This window comes from Saccopteryx bilineata, chromosome 4 (genome assembly GCF_036850765.1).
Source record: "Saccopteryx bilineata isolate mSacBil1 chromosome 4, mSacBil1_pri_phased_curated, whole genome shotgun sequence".
NCBI lineage: Eukaryota > Metazoa > Chordata > Mammalia > Chiroptera > Emballonuridae > Saccopteryx > Saccopteryx bilineata.
Genome location: NC_089493.1, coordinates 12,172,549 through 12,192,612, shown reverse-complemented (window position 1 = coordinate 12,192,612; position 20,064 = coordinate 12,172,549). Strand labels below are relative to the sequence as shown.

General features: G+C 41.6%; 1 protein-coding gene across 3 annotated transcripts in view; it reads right to left on the bottom strand.

Moving 5' to 3' along the window:
• The window catches only part of ATXN3 (ataxin 3), a 39,321-nt gene that overhangs the window by 3,642 nt on the left and 15,615 nt on the right, over nt 1–20,064 (bottom strand). For all 3 annotated transcript variants that reach the window (XM_066273845.1, XM_066273847.1, XM_066273846.1), the window contains 3 exons: nt 19,327–19,493; nt 16,508–16,604; nt 10,553–10,665 (listed from right to left, as the gene is read on the bottom strand). In XM_066273845.1, the coding sequence (XP_066129942.1) occupies nt 10,553–10,665; nt 16,508–16,604; nt 19,327–19,493 (377 nt within the window). The remainder of the gene's footprint in view (nt 1–10,552; nt 10,666–16,507; nt 16,605–19,326; nt 19,494–20,064) is intronic.

Genomic DNA, 20,064 nt, shown 5'->3' with positions numbered 1-20,064 from the left:
TTAATGTGTTTACATAGATTCTAGTGTCCCCCTGAATGAATCCCCTCACCCCCATGTTCCCCTTTCCCCCCTCCCCGCAATGCCCTCCCCCTTTCCCTCCGGGATTTGCTTTTCTGCTCCCTATAACATTGTGTTATGTGTATATAATTTCACCAATCTCTTTCCTTTTTCTGATCCCTTCCTATCATCCCCTTTCCCTCTGTCTGCTTTCCCTCCAGACCCTTTGATCCTGCTTCTGTCTCTATTCCATTTCTCAGTTCATATTGTTCATTGGATTCCTCAAATAAGTGAGGTCATATGATATTTTTCTTTCTCTGCCTACCTTATTTCACTCAACATAATCGTTTCCAGGTCCATCTATGTTGTTGCAAAAGGTAAGATTTCCTTCTTTTTCATGGTCTCAGAGTATTCCATGTATTCCATTCTGTATATGTACCACAGCTTTTTTTTTTTTTTTTTTTTTTTTTTACAGAGGCAGAGATAGACAGGGACAGACAGACAGGAACAGAGAGAGATGAGAAGCATCAATCATCAGTTTCTCGTTGCGCGTTGCGACTTCTTAGTTGTTCATTGATTGCTTTCTCACATGTGCCTTGACCGTGGGCCTTCAGCAGACCGAGTAACCCCCTGCTGGAGCCAGCGACCTTGGGTCCAAGCTGGCGAGCTCTTTGCTCAAGCCAGATGAGCCCGCGCGCGACCTCGGAGTCTCGAACCTGGGTACTTCCGCATCCCAGTCCGACGCTCCATCCACTGCGCCACCGCCTGGTCAGGCGTACCACAGCTTTTTAATCCACTCGTCCACTGATGGGACACTTGGGCTGTTTCCAGATCTTCACTATTATAAGTAATGCTGCGATAAACATGGGAGTGCATTTCTTCTTTGAATCATTGATGTGGTGTTCTTGAAACATATTCCAAAAAGTGGGATAGCTGAGTCAAAAGGCAGTCTGATTTTTAATTTCTTGAGGAATCTCCATACTGTTTTCCATAGAGGCTGCACCAGTCTGCATTCCCACCAGCGGTGCAGGAGGGTTCCCTTTTCTCCACATCCTCGCCAGCACTTATTCTGTGTTGTTTTGTTGATGAGCACCATTCTGACTGGTGTGAGGTGATATCTCATTGTGGTTTTAATTCGCACTTCTCTAATGATTAGTGATGTTGGGCACTTTTTCATCTGCCTATTGGCCATCTGTATGTCCTCTTTGGAGAAGTGCCTATTCATTTCTTTAGCCCATTTTTTGATTGGATGCTTATCTTCTTGGTGTGGAGTTTTACAAGTTCTTTATAAATTTTGGTTATTAACTCCTTATCAGATGTATTGTCGAATATGTTCTCCCATTGTGTGGTTTGTCCTTTTATTTTGTTCATGTTGTCTTTAGCTGTGCAAACGCTTTTTAGTTTGATATAGTCCCATTTTTTCCTGTCCTTTATTTTCCTTGCTCGTGGAGATAAATCGGCAAATATATCGCTGCGAATGATGTCAAAGATCTTGTTGCCTATGTTTTCTTCTAAGATGCTTATGGTTTCACGACTTACATTTAAATCTTTCATCCATTTTGAGTTTATTTTTGTGAATGGTGTAAGTTGGTGATCTAGTTTCATTTTTTTGCAGGTAGCTGTCCAATTTTCCCAACACTGAGTCTGACTTTACTCCATTGTATGCTATTATTTCCTTTGTCAAATATCAATTGTCCATAAAGGTACGGGTTTATTTCTGGATTCTCTGTTCTGTTCCATTGATCTATATGCCTGTTCTTATGCCAGTACCAAGCTGTTTTGAGTACAATAGCTTTGTACTATAACTTGATATAAAAAATTTGATACCACCTTTTATTCTTCTTTTTCAAGACTGCTGAGGCTATTTGTGTTCCTTTATGGTTCCATCTAAATTTTTGGAATATTTGTTCTATATCTTTGAAGTATGTCATTGGTATTTTAATAGGAATTGCACTGAATTTATAAATTGCTTTGGGTAATATAGACATTTTAATGATGTTTATTCTTCCTAACATGAGAACGGTATATACTTCCACTTGTTTGTATCTTCCTTGATTTCTTTTTATCAATGTTTTATCATTTTCAGAGTACAAATCTTTAATCTTCTTGGTTAAATTTACTCCTAGGTACTTTATTTTTTTTGTTGTTCCAATAGTGAAGGGGATTGTTTTCTTTTTTCTTTTTTTTTCTTTTCTGAAGCTGGAAACGGGGAGAGACAGTCAGGCAGACTCCCGCATGCGCCCGACCGGGATCCACCCGGCACGCCCACCAGGGGCGATGCTCTGCCCACCAGGGGGCGATGCTCTGCCCCTCCGGGGTGTCGCTCTGCCGCGACCAGAGCCACTCTAGCGCCTGGGGCAGAGGCCAAGGAGCCATCCCCAGCGCCCGGGCCATCTTTGCTCCAATGGAGCCTTGGCTGTGGGAGGGGAAGAGAGAGACAGAGAAGAAGGAGAGGGAGGCGGGGGTGGAGAAGCAAATGGGTGCTTCTCCTATGTGCCCTGGCCGGGAATCGAACCCGGGTCCCCCGCACGCCAGGCCAACGCTCTACCGCTGAGCCAACTGGCCAGGGCCTGGGGGATTGTTTTCTTAATGTCTCTTTCAGACAGATCATTGTTGGTGTATAAAAATACCTCTGATTTCTGAGTATTAATTTTATATCCTGCCACTTTGCTAAATTCCTTTATCAGGTCCAATAGTATTTTTGACTGTGACTTTAGGGTTTTCTATGTACAGTATCATATCATCAGCAAATAATGATAGTTTTACTTCTTCTTTTCCAATTTGGATACCTTTTATTTCTTCTTCTTGTCTGATTGCTGTGGCTAGGACTTTCAGAACTATGTTGAATAACAGTGGTGAAAGGGGACACCCCTGCCTTGTTCCTGATCTTAAGGGGATTGCTTTTCACTTTTGCCCATTGAGTATGATGTTGGCTGTGGGTTTGTCATAGATGGCCTTTATCATGTTGAGGTATGTTCCCTGTATTCTCACTTTGCTGAGAGTTTTGATCATAAATGGGTACTGGATTTTATCAAATACTTTTTCTGCATCTATTGATATTATTATGTGGTTTTTCTCCTTCCTTTTGTTTATGTGATTCATCACATTGATTGATTTGCTAATATTGTACCAGCCTTGCCTCCCCAGAATAAATCCCACTTGATCATGATGTATGATTTTTTTCATGTATTGCTAGATCCGGTTTGCTAATAGTTTGTTCAGAATTTTTTTTTTTTTCTGAAGCTGGAAATGGGGAGAGACAGTCAGACAGACTCCTGCATGCGCCTGACCAGGATCCACCCGGCATGCCCACCAGGGGGAGATGCTATGCCCCTCCGGGGCGTCGCTCTGTTGCGACCAGAGCCACTCCAGCACCTAGGACAGAGGCCAAGGAGCCATCCCCAGCGCCCGAGCCATCTTTTGCTCCATGGAGCCTTGCTGTGGGAGGGGAAGGGAGAGACAGAGAGGAAGGAGAGGGGGAGGAGTGGAGAAGCAGATGGGTGCCTCTCCTATGTGCCCTGGTCGGGAATCGAACCCGGGACTTCTGCACGCCAGGCCGATGCTCTACCACTGAGCCAACCGGCCAGGGCCATTTTGTTGAGAATTTTAACATCTAAATTCATCAGGAATATTGGCCTATAATTTTCTTTCTTTGTGTTGTCTTTGCCTGGTTTTGGAATCAGAATTATGCTTGCCTTATAAAAGGAGCTTGGAAGTCTTCCTTCCTCTTGAATTTTTTGAAATAGCTTGAGAAGGAAAAGAGTTATTTCTTCTTTGAATGTTTGGTAGAATTTGACTGTGAAGCCATCTGACCCAGGGCTTTTGTTTGTTGGGAGTTTTTTTTGATAACTGTTTCTATCTCATTTGTTGTAATTGGTCTATTTAGCTTTTCTGATTCTCCCAGATTGATCTTTGAGAGATTATATTTTTCAAGGAATTTGTCCATTTCACCTAAATTGTCTAATTTTTTGTCATACAATTCTTCAGAGTTTTTTTTTTTTTTCATTTTTCTGAAGCTGGAAACAGGGAGAGACAGTCAGACAGACTCCCGCATGCACCCGACCGGGATCCACCAGGCACGCCCACCATGGGGCGACGCTCTGCCCACCAGGGGGCGATGCTCTGCCCATCCTGGGCGTCGCCATGTTGCGACCAGAGCCACTCTAGCGCCTGAGGCAGAGGCCACAGAGCCATCTCCAGCGCCCGGGCCATCTTTGCTCCAATGGAGCCTTGGCTGCGGGAGGGGAAGAGAGAGACAGAGAGGAAAGTGCGGCGGAGGGGTGGAGAAGCAAATGGGCGCTTCTCCTGTGTGCCCTGGCCGGAAATCGAACCCGGGTCCTCCGCACGCTAGGCTGACGCTCTACCGCTGAGCCAACCGGCCAGGGCCCAGAGTATTTTCTTACAATCCTTTGTATTTCTGCTGTGTCAGTTGTTACTTCTCCATTTTCATTTCTAATTTAATTTATTTGAGTCCTCTCTCTTTTTTTCTTGGTGAGTCTGGTTAAAGGTTCATCGATCTTGTTTACCTTTTCAAAGAACCAGCTCTTGGTTTCATTGATCCTCTGTATTGTTTCTTTAGCCTCTATGTCATTTATTTCCGCTCTGATCTTTATTATTTCCTTCCTTCTACTTCCTCTGGGTTTACTTGCTGTTCTTTTTCTAGTTCTTTTTGTTGCAGGGTTGTTTACTTGAGCTTTTTCTAGCTTCTTAAGGTATTCCTGTAATGCTATGAACTTCCTTCTCAGGACTGCTTTTGCCATGTCCCATACATTTTGAGTTGTTATATGCTCATTTTCATTTGTTTCAAGGAAATTTTTTATTTCTTCCTTGACCTCATTGTTGACCCATTTGTTATTTAATAACATGATGTTTAGTTTCCAAGATTTTCTATTGTGGTTGATTTCTAGTTTCTCTGCCATTGTGGTCAGAGAAGATGCTTTATATGATTTAAATCTTCTTAAATTTGTTGAGGCTCATTTTCTGCCCTAACATATGGTCTATTCTAGAGAATGTACCATGAGCACTTGAAAAGAATGTAAATTCTGCTGCTTTAGGGTGAAAGGTTCGGAAGATATCTATTAAATCCAGTTGATCTAGTGTGTCCCTTAATTCTGTTGCTTTGTTAATTTTCTTTCTTGAGGATCCAGTGATATTAGTGGGGTATTGATATCCTCTACTATTATAGTATTGCTGTTGATTTCGCCTTTTATGTCCATCAAAATCTGCTTTATATATTTAGGTGCTCCTATATTAGGTGCGTAGCTATTTATAATGGTTATATATTCCTGTTGAATTGCTCCTTTTATCATTATGTAGTGACCTTCTTTATCCATTACTATAGCCTTTGTTTTAAAGTCTATTTTGTCTGATATAAGTATTCCTACCTCAGCTTTTTTTTCATTTCCATTTGCATGAAATATTTTTTCCATCCCTTTATTTTCAGTCTATGTGAATCTTTTGATTTGAGCTGTGTCTCTTGTAGACAGCATATGTATGGGTCCTGTTTTCTTATCCACGGAGCTACCCTATGTCTTTTGATTGGAGCATTTAATCCATTTACATTTAAGGTATTATTGATATGTAGTTGTTTATGGCCATTTTATTCTTTAAATCTACATTCCTCTTTTCCTATGTTTTTCCCCTCCTCTTTGTTCTGTTTACAGCAGGCCCCTTAACATTTCTTGTAGCATTGGTTTGATTATAATGAATTCCTTGAGGTTTTTTGGGTCTGGGAAGCTTTTTATTTCTCTTTCAATTTTAAATAATAACCTTGCTGGATGGAGAAGACTTGTTTGTAGGCTCTTGTTTTGCATTACTTTGAATATTTCTTGCCATTCCCTCTGGTCTCTAATGTTTCTGTTGAGAAGTTAGATGTCACCCTTATGGGGGCTCCTCTGTAGGTAATAGATTGCTTTTCTCTTACAGCTTTTAGTATTCTTTCTTTATCTCTTAATTTTTGTATTTTAATTATGTGTCTTGGTGTTGGCCTTTTTGGGTTCATCCTTAATGGAACTCTCTGTGCTTCTTGAACTTGTATGACTTTTTTCTTCATCAATTTAGGGAAGTTTTCAGCTATTATTTCTTCAGTCAGATTATCCCTTATTCTTTCTCTTTTCTTTGAGGAACCTCTATAATGCGGATGTTATTTCTCTTCATGTTGTCACAGAGCTCTCTTAGAGTTTCCTCAGATTTTTTGAGCCTCTTTTCTTTTTGCTGCTCTGCTTCCATGCTTTCGTTTATCTTGTCCTCTAACATGCTGATTTGATCCTCAGCTTCATCCATCCTGCTTTTAATTCTTTCCAGTGTGGTCTTCATTTCTGATATTGTATTTGTCATTTCTAACTGATTCTTTTTTATGATTTCAGGTTCCTTTTTGATGCTTACAATTTCTTTAGGTGCTCAAGTCCATCTATTGTTGCTTTGAGATCCTTAAGCATCCTAACAATCATTATTTTAAACTCTGTATCTGGTAATTTGGTTACTTCCATTTTATCTAGATCCTTTCCTGGGGATTTTTCTTGTTGATTCATATGGCTTACGTTTCTCTGTCTTCCCATTGTTTCTGTTTGTAGTTTGCAGGATTGTTTGAGTTGTGGTCTCTTTAACTAGTAGAGCCACTTTTCCATTTTCTAACTGGGTCAGGTGTGAGGAGCCTTTCCTTAAGATGTCACTCTAACAAGAGTTGTTAGGTCCTGAACTGATGCTCTCTATCTGGATGTGCCCTCATTGAACCTTCTTGGCTGGAGCCTGGAACAGAGCAGTGGGGGGTCACTGCCTATGACTGGCCCTTATCTATCTTTTTGGAGCAACAGGCGATCCAGATCCTGTGGCTGCCTCTGCTGAGCCCAGGTGCCATTGTTAATATCAACTGAGGCTGGCTTTTATCTACTTTTAGCCTGGAGGATGTTCATTTAAATGTTCAGGTTCTCCTGATATCCGTTTTCTGCCGCCTCTTATTGGTGGCTACTTGTTGGGCTCAGTACTATAAATTAGGGGTTAGGAAAGGTATTGGATGTGGCTTGCCCCTAAGCCTCAGGTGTCGTTCTATCCAACCTTCTTTTTTATTTTATTTTATATTTTTCTTTCTTTTCAGCCCTGCAAAGGGTGTGGCTTTTGTGTTCCGGAGGTGTGGTCTGTCTGCAGGACTGCCCCCCCCCCCACTACTGCTGCCTCAGGTGTTCAGGCATGGGCATTGCTGGTGCCAGCCCACCGCTGCGGTTGCTGTGGCTTCCGCCTAGTCTCTGCAGGTGAGACTGCTCGCGTGTGCCTAGTCTGCAAGCCTTGGCCAGCCCCCGGGTCCACCTTGCCCTCATGAGAGGGACTGTATTTATGTGCTTGGGATACAGCCACGACCAGCTCCCAGCTTCCACCCCTACGGGTGGGACTGCATTCCCACGTCCTGCGACTGCCAGCCCTCAGGTGAGCACTCAGCAGTGTGGGGGTGGTGGTGTAGCTCAGACTTTAGCACTCAATACTGTATCCCTGATGGGCTTCCTGCTTCTAAGCGACTCTGCTCTGAGTGTAGCAGGAGAGCTTCCATTTGGCTGGTGACCTGCTTCCCTTTGCTAGTATTGCTGGTTCCAGGAAAAATATTCACTTTAGATTTGGGTAGTGACTCAGCCCAGGGGTTAGGGTGTTAGGGTGGCTGCCCCTCAAAGTGTTTCTCCCTGTGCTTCCTAGTTTACATTCTCTTCCTGCTACTCTGGTCCTCTCAGCTCTCCCTGTCCCCTGGAGTTTCTGGTGAGTGGTTGTGCAAGAGGTTTTCTGCATCGTCCCTTTAAGATGAATCCTGGGTCTGAGAAATCTGTCTCTCACAAACAGTATCCTGACTTGTTTCGTAGCCAAATACAGTCCATATGCCTCTTCTAGGCTCCGGGGCTGCAGGGTAGGGCTTTGGTTCTGGTGCCCAGGATCCTCCCCTCTCTGGTAAAACCCCACCACCATGCAAATCCCTCTGGGCCACAGCTTGCTCCTGGGAGCTGGGCAGCCATCTCTGCGTTTCTACTTTTCCTACCAGTCTCAGTGTGGCTTCTTTAGTGTTCCTTGGTTATAGATTCCTCTTGGGTTAGCCCAAAGTTGGTTTTTCCAGATAATATTCCTTAAAATTAAGTTGTAATCCACTTTAGTTCTGGGAGGTGGAAGTTGCAACGTCTGCCTACTCCATTGCCATCTTGCCATCCACCATTGATCTTCTTGAATTTGTAGGTTTCTATCTTTTGACAAATTTGGAGAATTTTCAGTCATTTCTTTCAATACTTATCCAGTCCAATCTTTCTCATCTTCTTACTGGATTCCCATGGCAGATACATTAGTTCTTTTATGATAGTACCACAAATCTCAAAGGCTGTTCATTTTTTTCCAGTCTAATTCTTTCTGTTGCTCAGTGTAGGTAATTTCTATTGTTCTGTTTTCAAGTTCACTGATTCTTTCCTGTCCTTCCAATGGCTGGTTAGATTCATCCACTGAGTTTTAAAATTTCAGTTATTGAGTTATTGCTATTTTTCAGTTCTAAAAGATCCACTTCGTTCTTTTTTATAGCTTTTGTTTCTTCACTAAGGCTATTTTTCTAATTGTTTCAACCATGTTCATAATTGCTCATTGTAGCATTTTTATGATGGCTGTTTAAAGATCCTTGTCCGAAAACTCTTAACATCAGGGTCATCTCGGCGATGGTGTCTATTAATTCTCTTTTGTTACTCATGTTGAAATTTTCCTGGCTCTTGGGATAATTTTGATTGAACCCTGGGTATCTGGGTATTAAAAGATTGTGAATCTTATTTAAATCTTCTCTTTCAGCAGGTCCCCGACACAGCACCAGTGGGGAAAGAGTACTGTCTTCCTGATGTCAGGTGGGGAGGGTGTGATCACAACTGCCGTACACACATGGGCATCTGGCTTCTCACTGTCCTCCACTGACCGCTACCTGACCGTGAGGGTAGGAATCCCTGTTACTACTTCTCACCAACACTGTGGAGGTGTCCTTGTTACTGTCTCAAATCAGTGACAGTCCTGAATCTCCACTAAGCCTCTTCTGACACCACCCAGGCAGGAAGCCAGAGGGATGCCTCTTTGTTTCTGGATGCAAGTCCAGGCTCTGTATGACCAATGACACCATGGCAAAAGGGGCCTTGTCGTCTCCTGGAAAAGGAAAACAACAGCTCCCTGTTTGGCTTTCTCTGACATCACCCTGGCCAGGGGACAGGGCAGGTACACCTCATTACTAGCAGGTGGAGATGCTGGTCTGGGCTCTCACTTGACTTTTGCTGACAGGGTGAGGTGGTGGAAGGGCCAGTTTATTTACCTACATTAGCTACTAGGGTGTTTACTGTCTAAAAGTTTCTGTCTTGCTGTGTGGTGGGTTTTTCCCTTGGTTTGTGCCTGTGGCTTCCCTGGCACGATGCCCATGAAGACGAGGCAGAAAGAAAACCCAGGCCACTCACCACAATGTCATTCTTCTGGTCCTGAGCTTCCTGACCTGTCTTCTCTCCACATCTCAGATTCTTATGTTTGCTTAACACAAATGCTCAAGGTTGTTAGCTGGACTTAGTAGGAATAAAAAAAAGCACCAGTTCTTTCCTTTCTGTTGCTGATACAGTCTACTGTTTGGATGTGCCAAGGTCTGTGTCTCCATTTGCCAGCGGAAAGAAGCCAGGCAGTTTCCAGTTAGAGGTAATTATGAACAAAGCAGCTCTAAGCACTCACATGCAAGTTTCTTTGTGAACCCGTTTTCTGTCTTGGTTATACACCTAGGAGTGGGAATACTAGATCACACGGTTCAGTTTACTTTAGGTTTATAATAAAATACTAAAACTGTTTTTAGAGGTGCTGTGCCATTTTACATCTCTACAAATAGAGTATGAGAGTCCCAGTTGCTCTGATCCTTGCCAGCCTTTGCTATTGTCAACCTGGTTTTAATGAAACCCTTGTCATAGGTGTGTAATGGTATCTCATTGTGGTTTCAATTTGATTTTCCTAGTAATGAGTGATGCTGTTCATCTTCTCATGTGCTTATTTGTCCCCACATACTTTATTTGGTGAAGTGTCTGTTCAAATCCTTTCCCCATTTTGTGAGTTATTCCTTATCTCAATTTAGAGATTTCTTCACACATTGTTCTTAGAAGTCTTTGGTTGGATACAGCTTTTCACAAAACTTCTACTACCAACAACTGGCCAAAGTTTCAGATTTAAACCAAGGGCTGATACAGAACTCTAGACTTCCTATGGTTCTTTAGACTACATTCAGATGTTCTTAGTTTTCCAGGGGGTAAAATGTATTTATTTTCTACCTAGTAATATGCATTACCTCTGAGGAACTTTTGTAGCATGTACTGATTACTGTGAAGTTGTAGGTATCATTTATACTTTTAAAGCAAAACATTCCTTGAGTGCTCTAGTCTGCCTGCTCCTTAATCCAGGGAAATTTGGATTACAAATCCAGTCAAAGTCTCAATACAGCTAAAAAAAAGAAGAGAACAACCCATAGGCAGAAACCACACAGAGCCTGTGTGTCACATTGTGTGCAGGTAACAAGCATGATGTATGGTTGGAGGCATACCTAGACCACTGCCCAGTGCTCCTGAACTCATGCTCGGCGTTTCACACGGGTGTGAAAGCTGTCCTGCAGGTCCTGGTGAATCCTGCTGCTGCTGCTGCTGCCGCTGCTGCTGCCTGAACACGTGAAAGAGAACGCATATTAGGAAAACAAAACCTGGGAACAAACACACTGTGAGAAACACTAGTCACGTGGAAAATAAATGGTTCCACAAAGTGACCGCGTGAACGCCACAAAAAACGCAAGAGCAATCAGTCTGATATATATATATATATATATATATATATATATATATATATATATTTTACATACTTCCAGGGGATCCAAGGAAACCTAGACATAAAATTTGAATTTACCAAGAAAATTAATAGGTAGGTATTTTTACCACAAAATAACACATCGTACAAAAGGATTTACTGATAGCTACTTTTATGCAAATGTGTTGTTTACAGATCCTTAATATTGTGGGAGCTCACTGAAAATAGCACCTTTAAGAAAAAGAAAGCATGTCAAATTACCATGTGAGTTAACGTCACCTTCCACGGTCGCCTCCTGTCACTGAGATCTGAGCTTAGAGATCTCCTAGAGATACCTTTCTTCTCCCCCGCCCCCCAAAGTAGCCACCTGGCATTCTCACTATCTCATCGCTCATTTTAATTTTCAGCATAAACTTATCACCACTTGGTATCTTCTGCCTGTCTCCCTCTTTAGAGGATAAGCTAACAGGAGCCCACACTGCATCCTGTTTGTTGACCAATGCATAAAACTGAGCAGTCGCATAGCAGGCATCCACCAATGATGAATGCAAGGAATGAAAGCTATTTAACACACACTGTCAAGTTTCAGCAATATCTAGAGCAGCGGTCCCCAACCTTTTTTGGGCCACGGACTGGTTTAATGTCAGAAAATATTTTCATGGACCAGCCTTCAGGGTGGGACGGATAAATGTATCATGTGACTGAGACAAGCGTCAAGAGTGAGTCTTACACAGCTGTAACAGAGGGAATCTGGTTATTTTTAAAAATAAAACATCGTTGAGACTTAAATATAAATAAAACAGAAATAATGTAAGTTATTTATTCTTTCTCTGCGGACCAGTACCAAATGGCCCACGGACCAGTACCAGTCCGCAGCCCGGGGGTTGGGGACCACTGATCTAGAGCATTAAAACACGTTATTCCTGTATTTTTTGAAGCAGGGAAAACAATATCATAAACATGATGGCTATGATGTAATATGTAGGACCTTGCACTTAGAAAAGACACACTGAGCCACTGAGATATAATGAGAAATCATGTTGGCAAGTTATTCTCAAATGGTGCAGAAATGTTAACAACCGGGGAGTCTGAGTGAAGGTATGAGGAGCTCTGTGAACTACTGCTGCTTTTATGGATGATTAAAATGACTTCATATATGAATATATGTGCTATAATTTTAAAAACTTAAAAATAGTCAACAGTCTGAGAATCCATAGCTTTCAAAAAATGTATGAAAGGATTTTTAAAGGAACCAGAGTTTTAAAATTACCAGTAACACTATTAATAGAATAACATCTTTTTTCTAGAGTCCGCCTTAATCTTGTTTTAAATATGAGCAACAAAGGAGATCTGCACAGCGGGGAACTGCCATTTCTCCCGCTTGGCCTCTGAGCCCGCATACTGACGTGTGTGCAGGTCTGGGACTTTCCGGAGTGCACAGCTGATGGGGTACCCATGGGCAGCATGCTCCACCAGCACACCTGGTTCTAGAACATGGCACGAAGAGACAGGCTGTAAGTTATGTAGATTTCCTCGCACGTCAGGTATTTTTGCATGCCCTCATCCTCTGCCAGTCAAGAAAATAGGTCAGAATGCAAGGGAGTGATGAGTGAGACAGTGATTTTAGAGGGGTAACTTTTATTCTACTATAAATTCATGAAAAATGTGTGAGAAGTAAATGAATTACCAACCTTGAAACAATTCTAACACCTTGAACATGTGCTGACACTATAAGATAGAATGTGTCTAAATAGCACTCAGCACCTGTTCGCACTGTGCCTTCTAATATGCCTTCAGTATCAGAGTCTAGAGAGCCAAAAACTACATGTTGTAAATAGCCTTACACCTAGGATTCTGGAAACCAATTAAGCACTTGCGTGAGCTCTAAAAGGCAGAAACGAGAAAAGCAGCACAGCCACCTTCCTGCTGCTCTGCTTGTTCTCTGCTAGCAAGTAAAGTCACAGAGATGCCAGTCCCAGAATTCTGCTTCTGCAAGCGCGGTGGGGGCCAGACTTCACGTTCCCAAGTCTCTGTGTCTAGACAACTGTGGTGGCAGTTTCCCGGTCCTAAGAGCAGAGCTCTGGCAGTGTGTTCTTCAACCCAACATCCTGACTCCCCACCACCAACCTGGGCAGTGGTTGCAGCTCTTCTAACAGGTTGGAATTCTGGAGGCCTGGCCTACAGCCTGCTCTTCCTACAACTGTGTAAGGCTTCATAGCTGCGTTAATTACTTTTCTGCTTAAAACACCTCTGGTAGTTAATGTTTCTGAAACTGAACCCTGACTAAGCCATGCCACTGGAGCGCTGGCTCAAGAAAAAGGCAGTAAAAAAAATCACAGCGATCCATGACCACGAACATTGCTTGTTTTCTTCCCTGGTGGGAAACAGTTTTTAAGTGACAGAGAGAAAGAATCTGCATCCTTTCAGACTTACACCTGTGAGAAGATATTAATGCTAACATACATCTATGGACACTTGACAGTTTACGAAATGGTTTTATACACCTTGCCTATTTTGATGCTCATACCATGTGAATTAATGCAACTTTTGCAATGACATAGCTGATACAATAGTTTTGCTTGGGGTTTTATGATAGATAAAATAAATTTACAGATTACTACTGGAAAAAAATATGGCTATAAAAATATTTAATAACTCTTAATCATAATGTAAGAGTTTGTAACAGGTAGATTTATTTATTTATTTATTCATTTTAGAGAGGAGGGGGGTGATTGAGAGAGAAAGAGAGAGAGAGAGAGAAGGGGGAGGAGCAGGAAGCATCAACTCCCATATGTGCCTTGACCAGGCAAGCCAGGGTTTTGAACCGGCAACCTCAGTGTTCCCAGGTTGACGCTTTATCCACTGCGCCACCACAGGTCAAGCGTAACAGGTAGATTTTTAACAGTATTTTCATGGTTCATGCATGAATGCTGGGGTTAATACATTATGTATAAAACTTTAAATACACTACAAGAAAAAAACCCTATACATCTGAATACTAAGCACCAGGTCAGTTTGGAGAGGGTCATAAGGAAGAGTTAGCTCAATAACCTTAGAGCCACATTCCCAAAAATGGATGCCAGACAGACAAGGACTATCCAGGTTCAGTAATCAGAAATTCTAGTGAAGGACAAAGATTAGTTTCTCAGCTTCGTTACTAATGAGAGATTAGCTCTTAACTCTTCTCAGCAATGTGTAACTAAATATTCTCTAGTTCTCCTTAAGTTCCCACCAGTATTTTTAAGATCAAACCAGAGGCAGAGGATGAACAGCTGAAGCTGGAAACCATCACTGTGCAGCTTCCTCTCCAGCCAACACTCTCCAACCAGGGAGGGGCCACACCGAGGCTCCACCGTTATGAAAGGGCGGGCGCAAGGCTGACTACAACATCTGCACTAGTTAGCACCGGCATTGCACTGGTTATACTCTACCCATTCATTACAGAATGTCACTGCAGTATTCTTTCTACTCTGAAAGGTTGAATGTATTTGGAACTGCCACATTTCTAATTTAAAAGTTCTAAAAAAAAAATTTTAAAGTAGAATTTGTTTTTATACTTTAAAGATGTTTTCCTTTTTTTAGATGTACTTGTGAATTTTGTAGATTCTCTATAAAGCATGTCTGTTTGGACAATTTTATTCTGGCAAAAAATAAAGTCTGAAAAAACATGGTAGAAGTATCAGTAGGCAATTGTTCTGGAAAGCAGTTTAGAAATCTGTGCCAAGGCCCTAAAAATAAAAATGTTCATGTCCTTTAACCCAAAAAATCTGACATCCTCAGAATAATTAGATAATGAGGATTTGAGGCATGGTCAGTACAAGGATAGTTTATTGCACTATTAATTATAATAAAAAGTCAAAATGTTCATATGTAAATTATATACATTCATTTTATAAATATGTAGCCTATTTACAAAGAATACTTACTATTGGAGGAAAATGGGTATGACTAATATATATGTATGTCTGTGTGACTAGAAGAAAATGTGTCAAAATACTAACATTAGTTATTAAAGGATAGTAAGATTATGTTCTTCTCATTTGAGATATGTTCAAATAAATTTTCTAGGGTATTAGTTTTCATGTCATAAGGAGTTTTAAGTCATTTTTAATATGATACTAACTAGATATTTGATGATATTATACAATTACTATTAGTAATTATCATGTGATAATTATTAACATTGTGTGACAATAGCATTTGGCTATGTTACAAAGTACCGAAATAAATATGGGTGAAATGGTATGAGAACTTAGATCTGTTACACAGCGACCCCAGCTGGGGCGGAGGGTGAAGAGCAGGGCGACCAGGCACAGGAAGCCCGGACTGCTCATGTGCGGAGATTTGTTGAATCTGGGCAACAGGTAGGCAGGGTTCATTATGCTGGCTTTTATACAAATTTTAAGTGTATCATATTAAAAAAATAAAGAGTTAATTTTAAAATTTAAAAGGAAGGGAAAAGCACTACTAAGCACTATTTTGAGATTTTATAAATAATTAAATCCATTAATCTATCACTGAATAAAGGCTGGAAATATCTCACATTAAGAGGATGTCAGCTGATCAGAACTTTCCTTCATATACTTCTGAGTTGTAACTTAAAAAGAAAACAGAAAACAAGGCAAATATTATCTTCATTACACCATCAAATGTAAAATGCTCCAATATCTTAAGATACTGCTAAAATACCGCCAATTATGACTAAAAGACGTTTCTCAGGTACAGAGATGTTGAAATGTAAGAATATGTGCATCTCAGAACTGACGAAATACAGTGAATTAACAGGCCCGAGGCAGCCACTGGCCTTCTGGTTTCTGATCTGGGATCGGGGGATCTGAATATCGATCACAGATCTGTAATCTTTACAATGGATTTTTATTATTTAGAAATGCAAAAGGGAAGAATTAAAATGATAGCTACTGGAAAGAATGGTATTTTTATGCAGTAAAATTTCTATTTTAAGAGCATTTATAAAGCTGGGCACAAGTTAGGTCTCTGGAGCTGAGGATTCAGATTTACGGCCTGCCCTCACATCCTGCTGGTGGCCGCAGCCCCCACTGGAGGGGCAGCGAGCAGAGCTGGTGGCCACCATCTATCTGCACTGGGGAGCGTGCCCGCCACCACAACGCTGTTCCCATGAACTGACAGAAGACCGTACAGGATTAGGGAAACAAGCACATTCAAAGGATCATTAGACATCGTTCTTTCCTTGACCCAATTCTACCGTACAGGGTTTCCATCACCCTATTTCATGTAAATTTAATTAGTGTTGGGGCAAAGTTTTTCCCTAAAACTACATTTCACGGTTTATTGGGAAATAAAAAAAAAAATTTCCCCATTGATGAAAGAGAAAGGAGAGAACGTAACAGAAGTATCAACCTGTTTTGCTTTGTTGTTCCATTTAGTTGTGTACTTATTGATTGCTTCTCCTGTGCGCCCTGACCAGGGGTCAAACCCATGACTTCTGGCATGCCAGACTGACGCTTTTTTTTATCCCTGAGTCACCTGACCAAGGCCTATTCATTGTAAATTTTTTAAAAGTACATTCAAATGTTCACAGGGTCAGGCAGTAACCAGTCTTTAAAAAAAAAAAAAAGAATCCTAAATAAATAGCTTAACCAAAGCTATAAGTTCATAAATAGACAAAATAGCCAAAGTAAATGCTGAATATGCAATTTTAATACTGTATCAACTACTTTACTTTTCAAAGTAGGCTTCTCTTCTCTTCCGTAATTCTTCTGAAGTAAGATGTGTACCTGATGTCTGTGGAATATCTTGAGAGATATTTCTGGAACTACCTGAAAACAAAAGAAAACAGACCAAAAAACAATCATTTTATTTATCAGGTAAAGTAACTATATGTTTATACTTATGTAAACAAGCTTTTAAAAACTTTTCTTCTTAAAAATATTCTGCTATTTAGTGTTTCCTTTATCCCTCCTACCTCAATGCCCCACTCATATTTCAGGCTGGGACCTACTCCTAATTTAGAGCTCTCTTTCCCCCTTTTGCCAACTTCTATTATGAATCTACCTTTGCCACCCAGCTTAGTGTATCCCAAGGTTCTCTTTACCATGCCACAGTCGCAGAGCTCCAGGGAAAAGCAACCTGCTCTCACCTCTCCAGGCAGAGGAGAACAGAAGCTCCATATCCACGCATGCTGCAAATGGCTTTTCCAGTCTACCTGAATCATTACCAGCTAGAAGCAGCGGTCATTGGGACTTGGGCATGAGCTGAAAAGTATAGAATGGTGACAACAATTCCAGTGCCATGCGGACTTTTCCTGGACTCCTGCTCCCTGTGACAGCTCCTAACAGACTGAACTGTGGTTGGGTTGCATTTTTCAGGGATTTGGCATGGTGATGGGGCCAACTTGGACTTGGTGAACATGTTAAGGACACTACTCTTTTATGGATTCTTGCTGTATTGGCCAAGAGTTTGCTTAAAGGCTTTTAATCACTGTAAAAAAAATAGAAGACTGGATAAAGAAGATGGGGCACATATACACCATGGTATACTATTCAGCTAGAAGAAATGATGACATCGGATCACTTACAGCAGAATGGTGGAATCTTGATAACATTATGCGGAGTGAAATAAGTGAATCAGAAAAAAACAAGAACTGCAGGATTCCATACATTGGTGGGACACAAAAGCGAGACTAAGAGACATGGACAGGAGTGTGGTGGTTACTGGGGGTGGGGGGAGGGAATGGGGGAGAGGGGAAGGGGGAGGGGTACAAAGAAAACTGGATAGAGGGTGACGGAGGATGATCTCTCTTGGGGTGATGGGTATGCAACAGAACTAAATGTCAAGATAACCTGGAAATGTTTTCTTTGAATATATATACCCTGATTTATTGATGTCACCCCATTAAAATAAAAATTTATTTATAAAAAAAAATTCTGCTATTATTCTGTAAATATTAGAAAGGTAGATCAAATCTACCCTGTGTCCACTATAATCAATGTTGTTACCCAACTGTGGTAGCCGAGGTGAGGATTTAAGCCCAACAACCAGCTTGGTAGGAAGAGCCATTACTATCACTCTTGTGTGTTCTCTTCAACTAATCAGACATTAAATCTCTACTTTCAAAAGTACACAATTTCTTAGAAGCAACTTAAAATGAATGATGATAACACAAACACATTCTCTCTGTTCCTTTATCCTCAAAAATTTGAGTCCTACAAGAAGTCAAGTATGTTTCCATGGTCTCATTTATTGCACCAGCCAGAGAGTTTGCACAAACTGTGAAATAAAGTGGTAAGAAGAATGAATTACACAAAAATACCTAGAATTATAAAAGCTGGTGTCTGCTATTACCTCCATTTTGTTTAGCTATTTAAGGAATTTAATGAATCATTTCATTAGAAAGTAGAAGGCAAAATCATAGTAATTAGATAAAGCAAAACTACTAAAAGGAACTCCTCACTCTTATGTTAGCCACTCTGAGCTCCATCCCCGACATTTCCCTCCGCATGGGCTCCCTAGGGGTACATCTCCCCTCTCCTCTGCTGATGGGCTTACAGCCCTATGAGAGCAGGCCCATCCAGGTGGATTTAAGGTGTAAGCTGCACAGACACCAATGTTACATCAATGTATATTCTCTGTCCAGGCCTTCCTTTGTGTCTAAGAGCATAGACATTTATGAAACAGCTGGTCTGGGTAAGAGTCCCCCCACTTTTGCCCATAAGAGTAACCTAAGTTTACTGCTGAGTTAGTCTAATATTATAACCAAATGCTATAACCAAAGTAGTCCTAAGACAACATAGGGTGTACAAGTTATTTACCGTATTTTTCATTCCATAAGACGCACCTGATCATAAGACACACCTAAGGTTTTAAGGAGGAAAATAAAAAAAATATTCTGAACCAAATGGTGTGTTAAAATATTTAATGAGGCCCTGGCCGGTTGGCTCAGTGGTAGAGCGTCGGCCTGGCGTGCAAAAGTCTCGGGTTTGATTCCTGGCCAGGGCACACAGGCGAAGCGCCCATCTGCTTCTCCACCCCTCCCCCTCTCCTTCCTCTCTGTCTCTCTCTTCCCCTCCCGCAGCCAAGGCTCCATTGGAGCAAAGATGGCCCGGGCGGTAGGGATGGCTCCTTGGCCTCTGTCCCAGGCACTAGAGTGGCTCTGGTCGCAGCAGAGCGACACCCAAGAGGGGCAGAGCATCGCCCCCTGGTGGGCGTGCCGGGTGGATCCCGGTCGGGCGCATGTGGGAGTCTGTCTGTCTCTCCCCGTTTCCAGCTTCAGAAAAAAAAAAAAATTTAATGAAATACCGTATTTTTCACTCTATAAGACGCATGGGCATTTCCCCCTCCACTTTTGGGGGGGGGAAAGTATGTCTTATGGAGCAAATAATACGGTATATTACAAGAAAACTAAAAGAACAGCTGATTGTACATAAATACTGCTTCTGCAGCAACTATCAAAGAACTTCTAATAGTTTATTAACTTCCAGAAACGAAGACTGGTCTGCATCGTTCTTCAGCAACGAGAAGAACACGTCAGGACCTCTGTACCTTGCATGCTGAGCTGGATGGCCCTGCGGAGGTCCGCCTCTTCGTCCTCCAGGTCAATCTGCTGGCGGCTCAGTGCCAGGGCCCGCTGCAGGTCCTCCTCATCCTCATCCAACACTCCGGACCCGTCCTGTGCTTCTAAGGCTTGTTCTAGATCTGTTTTCTGGACTCTACAGAATGAAAGCACTGCTAATGACTACAGACCAGTTCTGCATTTCAGATATAAAGACATTTATAAAGCAAAGATTTTATGGAAGTCAAAACTTACACATTTTCAGTCAACTGTAATTAAAGAGTATAATAAACCAAAAAACATACATTTTCTTGCAGCTAAGGTCTAATAACATATTGTGTTGTAATGTTACTCTAAGTTAATATATTTAAGTAACTCAAAGAGTTGATTCAAGTTTAAACCCATAAACTTCACTAAAATACATGGGTGTAAAAAAAATCACCAACAGTAAAAGGACCACCCATTCAATGTAGCGTGAAAATGTAATTTATTTATTTATTTTTCCAAAGTGAGAAGCAGGGAGGCAGAGACAGATTCCTGAAAGCATCTGACCGGGATCCACCTGGCATGCCCAGCAGGGGGCGATGCCCTGCCCCTCTGGAGCGTTGCTCCGTTGCAACCGTAGCCATTCTAGCGCCTGAGGTGGAGGCCAGGGAGCCATCCTCAGTGCTCGGGCCAACTTTGCTCTGGGGCAGGGGAAGAGAAGGATAGAGAGAAAGGAGAGGGGG